The following is an 8,946-nucleotide window of genomic DNA, read 5'->3' on the forward strand; positions in this document are numbered from 1 at the left end:
ATTATTGGAGAATGAGATACACTCTTTTAATATCTTTTATCTCAAAGAAGACAGTTTGGTCAGGGAGGAATAAAGGGGTGTATTTAGAAGAGGCAACGAAAGAGTGATCTTTAAGCATGTCACAAAATGTTTGGGAACTTTGCATGATTATCGTCTGTTCAACTGAGTATATGCATATAGAGCATAATAAAAAAAAGTGTATTTTAAAGTAAAACCTCATCTGCTATTATAATATATTTCCATTAACTTATATCAAATGAACCGCCAATAATGAGCATGAATTATAATCAAGTTGTTGCACACATTATTATACCATATTTGTATTCTTTATCACAGGAGTTCGAACCTTACTCCTACTCCATATTTCTCAAGTTGATTAAAGAATATTGCAAAAGGTGGTAGAAGATGGTAGTAATGCGTACCAAATCGACCAAGTTTGGTGAGTTTTGTTAAGTCAAACCAATGTGATAGCATAAAAAAATGAAACATACTGAAATTATCACAAACTAATTGAATCAATATGTTCATGGAAGGTTTAATACACAGGCAACAAAGTAATACAGTATCCTTCTAGATTTGTTATTCTAATGACATAAGTTAGTACTGAATCATCTCTACATAATCAATCAACATAGCGACGTCATCCCCATGCCATGTACTCAGCCAACTGCTTCGTTTTTCCCAGAAGTCTCTCATAGGATGTGGAGATCCGCCGTGCCAAGGTTTGGGTACATCGAATTGTCCGTCACTGAAGTAGCCTCCTCCTACAGCCACGTTCAGAATGAGGTGGAACTAAATCATAAAAGTTTGGGAACATCAAAACTTAGAATTTGAGTTTGAAGAAGGGACGTCTTTTACAAAATGAATTTAATGTTTAATTTCGTCAAATTTATTGACTTTGTCCGCTAACTGCTGGAATATCATGCCTAAGTCACAGTGCTGCTTATTCCATTTTCAAAATTCATTGTTTTGAGCATTAAGTAGAAGACATGTATAAACATTTTATATTTTTATTTCAAAAATAATTCCTTTGCGCAAAGAAACATGCAGGCACATATGAGATGAAATTATTTTTTTTCGTTACAGAAACTTGATTTCGAACTCAGTATTTAGTATAAGTTAACCCACTTTACTCGATGTGATAAAAAAAAATAACAAGATACTTTACTGGCTGATCAAAAGGAGCATTGTGTGGTCCGTTTCTCCAGGGGTCCTCAACGTTGTGGAAAGGACAGTAGTTATACATACCATTCCAGGGAGTATTCAGTCTGAATACCTCCTGATTGTCTACTAAGATTCTAAAACAGTTTTATATAATTTATTATATTCATATTCATAAAAAAATGAAAATTGATTTATAAAATTCTAAATGTTTCTAAAGATGAAATTCTTCAAAATCACATTTCATTGTTTTATACTTTTTAACATTTCAGTCAACCAAGTGAGTTCGATCTACCCTACCTATACTGGATTACTAAACTTCATAAAAATCCTTGCAAACAAAAATATATTGCCGAGCCCAGCAAATACTCTACCAATCCCCTGTCTTTACTCTTTAATGAAAAATTAACTGCTATTAAGGAGAAACTGCAGACGTACTGTGCTACAGCATATTTTAGGAGTGGTGTAAATCAGATGTGGATCCTCAAAAACTCTAAGAACTTTTAGAAATTTTTTTAATTTTTCAAAAGTCTATAACATCAAAACGAACGACTTTTCTACACTTTATGCAATCATTCCTCACGATGAATTAAAAACTACGTTTTTTATATCACATACAACTGCTTCTTTAAAAAGAACGAAATTCGTAAATTTTCACATGCATCTCGTGATTGGTCATCAACAAAATTACTTCATTAAAAATCACTTTGATTCTAGACATAAGTACTCTGAAGTTGATATTAAAAGGATGCTGGATGTTCCTCATTGTCATAATTTATGTAGTCTTCGGACAAGTATTCGAACAAACTGTTGGAACCCCGATCGGCACCAATTGTGCTCCTTTATTAGCCGATCTGTTTTTAAACTTCTATGAAGCAGAATTTATTCAAAAACTTCTACTTGAGAAGAGTAAAACACTTGCCGTGGCCTTAAACTTGACATTCAGATATATCGACGACGTTTTATCAATAACAATACGTATTTCCATTCATATGTTGACTCGATATATCCCAGTGAACTTGAAATAAAGGACACCACAGAATCTACAACATCTCATTCATATCTGGAGGTTTTACTCACTATATACGACAAAAGCCGACTTACAACTAAATTGTATGACAAAAGAGATGACTTCAGCTTTTCCATCGTCAACTTTCCTTATTTATCTCGTAATATTCCGCTATCACCTGCATATGGTTTTTATGTCTCCCAACATTCGCTAATTAAGAGCATGCTCTGAGTATGATCAATTTTTCAACCGAAGCAGGCTACTTACACATAAGGTGATGTTACAGGGATTTCAACAACCTCGTTTAAAGTCAGCATTTTGTAAATTCTACGGTCATTATAATGACCTTAAGTTATTTAAGAAATAAGGTGTCATTTTTAAAAAAAATTGTGATGTTAATACGAGTTAGTCTTGTGATCAAATTCCATAAAGCCCAAGTGTTTTTGTGGAAGATTTGATCACATAGTAACCTTATTTACATCCTGATAAAAGTTTTTAAATAATACCTTATTATTTATATTACATTTGTAACTGATTTTTAACAAATATTTGCGTACTTTAGTTTAAAACGAAATGAAATGATTTAGATTTTTCCAAACCTGAAAGGTAAAAATTAAATGTGTTGAACACTTCGACTACTTTAATATGAAGTCACTGTGAAATTAAGTCAATTGTTAATGACTTAACAATGAATATAACGCATATATACAGTTTTAAAAATGCCTTGTTCAAATAGTGTTATAAAAGGGGATACATTTCCAAATGTTAATATTAGCAAATGTATTCTACTAACCTATTTCTTGGTCGTATTTTGGCTGACTGGTTTCATAGCAATTGCTAGGCCTTTGTTTTTGTACTTAATTTAACTACGGAATGATTGATTCTATGTTGTTTTACGTCCATTTCGAGACTTTTTCCCTCATATAGAGACGACGTTATATAATGGTGATGGGTTTCAAATTAAGACCTTTACTCGGCACTCAGGGCCATTGAGCAGTGAGGGATCTTTATCGTACCAATGCCTGCCGTGACACGGGGCCTCGGTTTTTAAGGTCTCATCCAAAGGATACGCTACTTTCACTTCAAAATTCCCTGTTTACAGAATTGTATTGTTTGCAGTTTTTATGAGACCGATCGCTGTTCGTTATCGTCGCCTTTTTCATTACAACATGGTAAGGCTTACTTTAGTCACTCTAGGTCAGACACTTGTTCCCAAACATGTTTGTCTAACTCAGTCATTTTTACAACTGAATACAGGAAGTTTTGTAAAATCTCTCTCTCTCTCTCTCTCTCTCTCTCTCTCTCTCTCTCTCTCTCTCTTATTTGGTCCTTAAGATTCAAACATTTTCTTATTAAAATGTACCAATGAAATAATTATATAAATTGCATTCAGTGTATTAAAATAATAACGTACCTGAGATGATCTTGATTCCAGTCCAAAGAGTACGTATGCCATCCGTGCCATCCATCAGGTTGGTTCAAATACCTGAAGAAATTTGTTGCATGTGTGTTTAAAATAAATCACAATGTTTAATTGACATTCATGACCGAGTTATTTAGTATAATTAACTTGAATTTATTGAAATAATATTTCCCCATTCATTGGGTAGAATTGTAGGAACTCCCTTAGTGCATTACTTACTTTTCAGCATGTGTCTTTTGGAAGCAGTTATGTCCAGAATCAGGCCCCCAGTGTAATGTAGAAGCCATAGAACGAATACCATGATCTCCGCCCCATTCATTGGTCCAAGCATTTCCTAACATGATTCAAGTTGTCAGGATTTTATACCAGTATTGAATAGCAAATGTGCCTGTTTCTGATTATTTCCTAATTAAGCTCCTAGGAAGCTCTTAAAATGAAATATGTTTTGGGGGCTTTCAAAACATTGTATCATATATTGAGGTTTATAGAGATTGTTAAACAAATTTAGTTTACTTAGTTCATTATAAACAAACATTACCTGTCATTTTTTCTCACGAAAAATGTTTCTGGTGAAAGAATTTCGGTCCACAGAAATACCTGTTGATTATTTACATTTAGAAAATATATGCAAATAATGCATTGAATCTATCTACCTATCCTATTATTTAGCATCAAAGAGGGATTCTTCTCATATTTATCTTATTTAAAAATTAAGGACATTTTCAGAGATTTAAGAAGATAATATCACTAATTGGTGGTATCACTAAAAATTAAATCAATTATGACATCATTATGGATCTAGCACCAAAAAGACTTACTAGATCTTCACTATAAGCGGGTCACTTTGCTTGATCAAGCGTGCTAAAGTTTCACAAATTGATTACCATATTACTCATCGATTGGATGTTTGATTCGAATGAAATCAATGCCACTTTGCATAAGAAACACTAGCTGCAATAATGTAGCCCTCTCCGATTTTTTTTTATCTGATATTTTCTGGAGAGGGCTACAATTCCACAGCATCTCTGTAATGGTGCAAATATATTTTTTCAAATACCGGCGACTGCAGGCAAAATATATTGTTTTTGCATTCAACTTACTTCTAAAAGGGCGAAATTTTTATTCACTGTCAACAACATAGCCCGTTAAACGCGAAAACCAGATAAAATAAATCTGCTTGTTTACCAGTTGCTCTCATCAGAAGCCATGACAGTTCTCGCGTGATGCACTGAGACTTGCTCTTGAAAATTATAAATTACTTTGTAAAGTAGATTTTCGGGGTTACTAAATGATTGTGCTGTATGGCATCACTAAATATTGATAAATAAAACTATTCCATGTGACATTTTTTCGTAAACAGCGATATCTATGCCTAAAATAAGGTAATTCCTACAGAGATCCGCTGCCTAGAGATCCCTATTCTCATTGGCTGTCCCAAAATAAAATCGATCAAGGTCAGTAAACATGGCGGATAAATTCAAGTTGTAATGTTGACATACACGAAAAATAACCGATATATGGATTGTTCTGTGTATGTTTGGATTGATTTATGTTTTGCTTAACTACATTTTTGGAGTTCAGGTAAGAAATGTTAATTTAATAGCCATTTACTGATAATTTAAGCCGAAATCCGTGCAGGAGTGAATCACTCCCGCACTTGCACCATTACGGAGATCCTAAGGAGTTGTAGCCCTCTCCCAAAAAAAAAAGAGAGAGAGAGAGAGGGCTACATTATTGCAGCTAAAGAAACACAGAATCCAACAATACCCCGATAACACTGGCCAATCATATTGAATGATTGTTTACCAGTGCGGCAGTCAGCAGCAACACGTGGTCAGTCAAAGCCTGTTTTTTTGTTCTCAAAATAATATGTGTCATATTTGTTGTGATTTGACCGAATGGAGTTAATACATGTACATATGAGAAAATTTAAAGCATGAAATAAGTAAGGCTATACTCTGCTATTATTATACTATATAGCGATCAATATCATCATTATAAGGATTAAAACTTGCTTTGCCTGTCCACATGTGATCATTGTTTACTGTATTCTCGTTAACAACCATTCAATACGACTGGTCAGTATTGCTGGGTTCTGTATTTCATATGCAAAGTAGTATTGCTTTCATTGAAATAAAACATTCAATCGATGAGTAATATGGTAATCAACATGTGAAACTTTATCACAATCGATCAAGCAAAGTGACACGCTGTTACTGGAATGATAGTACTTTGAATATTTCAAAAATCGGCATTAATGGTCGCAAATAACAAATGAGCAGATAGTTTTTACCATTTAAATGCAATTTATGCATTTTGTTTTATGTTTTTATCTTCTTTTTTCTTTGAGTTTTGTTACATGAAATATGTCACGAAGCATTGTTTTTTTTTTTTTTTTTTTTTTTTTTTTTTTTTTTTTTTTTTTTGGTTTTGTTTTGTTTGTTTGTTTGTTTGTTTTTTTTTTGCGCCCATCTATCATGATGTCACAAACAAAAGTTTTCACTCTCGTTAATGCTTCCAACTGCCTCAAACATCAGTGTATTAGCCAATCAAAATGCATTTTACAATAGTTACATTAGAATATAAGGATATGAGTGTTTTAAATATTTCTAATCACGTCATTTACTTTTAAGTTTGTTCGTTCCTTTTACATCAAGAGTTAGATCACGTCAATTGCGTAAAACTACAAAAATTATGTTTTCACTGTTAGAGCTTATTTCCTCACCTTTTGTCTCCATAAGATCTATTTCTCCAGAACGAGGCCAACCTCCATAATGATTATCACGTGGTAACAACCAAACAGCTTATGTGGAGTAGGCAAAAAAAAGATAAACGTACTATATGATCATGAAGTATGTAGGTATGATCTTAAACCAAAGTGGTGACATTAAGAGACGTGATTCTCATTTTTATTTAATATTACAAATATACCTGGCCAAAGCCAAGCGCCTTTTGGTACCCGTGCTCTTACATTGACCCTTCCGTATCTGATGGCAGCATGAGTTGTTACTTTTCCTGACATGATGGGTGGAAGAATCTCCTGACCATAAGCTGATTTGTAACACCCATTGTTGACATTATTTGTACAGGTATGCCATAAACCTGCTCAAAGTGAAAAAAACATTGACAGCTCAGAAAAATACAAACTTTTATTTAGTATAATAGTATGTTAGTATGATAGAATCTCCTTTGAGAGCAAGAGTTGCTATATGCATTATTTCACAAAATATCTGTTTACTGCCGGAAGTATTGTATACTTGCCTCGAACATCCATATGACCATTGTATAATAACCCCTCATTAAAAGCATGATGGTCAACTGTCAATGTCTACAATGGAATTGAGGTCATATTAAAGGTTTCTTTATAGTATTATTTTTTCTTGAAAAGACTTAAATGTTTGCCGTTTGAGGACCTACCCTAGAATAGAGATTTTCAAAATTTAATAACACTGTAACTGTACTCACAGGTTTAAGATATAAATAACCATTTGCCGTGTGAACATTAGCAGATTCTGGTGTGTAAACTTGAAATTCTCCATTCTGCAACAAATAGTTTCTCCATTACAAACGTTCAGTACTTGTTAAATACATTTATATACACTGTACTTTTTTTGAAAAATATTGTTTCCGTGCATTTTTAAAACAAAGTAACTCTAAAATTCAAAAATACATATGCGACTGTTAAATTCAAGTAAAGGCATTGTAATAGCTTCTCTGGCTTACTCCTCCTCCCCAGGCACTGACGTCAGTTGTGTAGTGACCCTTGTTAAAATGACCATTAAAATCATCTCTGAAAACCACTGTTTGTCTCAGACTACGAAACTGGCCTGGTTTTAATTGCTTCAGTAAGGTAGCTAAAAACGAAGGGAAAAGAAAGCTCTTTCAAAGACTTCCTTCCGTACAGTAACTTGCAGTGAATAATAATGATAGAAATCTCGCTGAATTTATTTCAAATACAATTTATTCTATGTTATACCTGGAAACAGTAAATATTTACCTTTGTTCCACTTTGACTCCACCACCATTCCGTTCTGGACCACTGCAGTTTTGTACTCTACCACGTCTCCAATATGGAAGTCTGACGTAGTGTCTACAAACTCCCACATGTCAGTCTCTAGAACAAAGAATAAATCAACTTTGGGTTGAGGGAAAAAAGACTTTATCCGAGACAACTTCATAGAAGGTTTTTTTGTTAATACAAGTATTACAGTACCAAACTACGACATGTCAGAGATCTTTAGATTTTAATTAGGGCAGATTATTTAAATTTTTATAAAAAAAAATTTGTTAAAAAATTTTATAGCATGGGAGGGAATTGATTAAGTGGAGGTGAACATTAAATCACTGTGGCCAAGATTTTGAAATTAGATGAAAATGGGGTATGATTTGTGAGCTCGAGTATAAAAAAGTTAATATAAGTGAAAAATAAATATTCTTCATTCTTTTCTTCGATGGAATTAATCAAGAACAGTGTCCATACTAAGTATCACACCTGGACATTATAGCAGCTGCATATTTTTCATAAAATAATCTTTTAACGCATATATGGTTAAATAAACTTACCCTCGTTTTTAGTCTTTATTGCATATTCCTTAGATTCCCCATCGGGTTTCTTCACAGTAAAAAACACCGTAGAAATACCATCCTCGTCTAAAATTATTGAATTCATTAGCAAAATGAGAACAATTAATGAGTTCTTTCTCCGACTTACAAATAAATGTACAAATAAAATCAATTGTTACCTGGTTTACTTAGCTTCAGAGCCGACTTTCCAACAATGGAAATTTCGGGGAAAGCGAAGGTTAGAGAGAGACTTATAAAAACTATGAAGACGCCTAGATTCATGTTGGCGTATATGTGAATCTGTCATTTGTAGAACTAGTGATCTTATCTTATATGCCAGTGTACAAGGATAAAGGTAAGGAAACTCAATATTAACCTATGATAATTTTTGATATACAACTGTACATTTATCATAATTGACCACTTGTATAATACGTGTATATATATTGTTTAACGAATAATTTCAGTGGCATTTGTGTCAATGAGATTAACAGTCTGAAAAGCGTAATGATTGTTAAAATTAGGAACTGAAAATAATTTAGACTTTCTTAAAAATAAATATCTGCGATATCTTTAACAATGAATCTTGCAAGCATCTGAGATCGTCACTAAGCCAAAGACAGTTTCGTACATATAGGCCCACTTTTTTTGTTTGTTGTGGAGCGATAGCGATAATTTTGACCTTCAGAAGTTATAACCAGCTTAATTTTTATTCTTCAATTGCTCAACAGTAAATTTATGAACTATCTTATTACTTGTATTTTCATTTAACTTCATCATTTTTTAAACA

At 33.1% G+C, this 8,946-nt stretch overlaps 1 protein-coding gene across 1 annotated transcript; it reads right to left on the reverse strand.

Annotated features, from left to right (window-relative positions):
• Window positions 1-515: 515 nt before the first annotated feature.
• On the reverse strand, window positions 516-8,479 carry LOC133175814 (beta-1,3-glucan-binding protein-like). The gene is made up of 12 exons (XM_061310972.1): window positions 8,336-8,479; window positions 8,157-8,243; window positions 7,591-7,707; window positions 7,317-7,447; window positions 7,059-7,133; window positions 6,855-6,921; window positions 6,525-6,695; window positions 6,319-6,396; window positions 3,813-3,927; window positions 3,585-3,656; window positions 1,169-1,298; window positions 516-792 (listed from the first exon to the last, which is right to left on the reverse strand). Exons 1-12 carry the CDS (start codon window positions 8,436-8,438, stop codon window positions 598-600), a joined length of 1,341 nt encoding a protein of 446 aa, XP_061166956.1. The 5' UTR covers window positions 8,439-8,479; the 3' UTR covers window positions 516-597.
• Window positions 8,480-8,946: the final 467 nt, after the last annotated feature.

Source organism: Saccostrea echinata, unplaced genomic scaffold (assembly GCF_033153115.1).
Source record: "Saccostrea echinata isolate AGI-Se365-2 ecotype Australia unplaced genomic scaffold, CSIRO_AGI_Sech_v1 ptg000001l, whole genome shotgun sequence".
Lineage (NCBI taxonomy): Eukaryota > Metazoa > Mollusca > Bivalvia > Ostreida > Ostreidae > Saccostrea > Saccostrea echinata.

Coding starts and splice junctions, on each gene's coding strand:
- LOC133175814 (XM_061310972.1), bottom strand. CDS start 8,438: ATGAATCTAGGCGTCTTCATAGTTTTTATAAGTCTCTCTCTAACCTTC. Junction 7,134..7,316: donor TCAGTGCCTGGGGAGGAGGA/GTAAGCCAGAGA, acceptor TATTTGTTGCAG/AATGGAGAATTTCAAGTTTA. Junction 1,299..3,584: donor TGGAATCAAGATCATCTCAG/GTACGTTATTAT, acceptor AAACTGTTTTAG/AATCTTAGTAGACAATCAGG.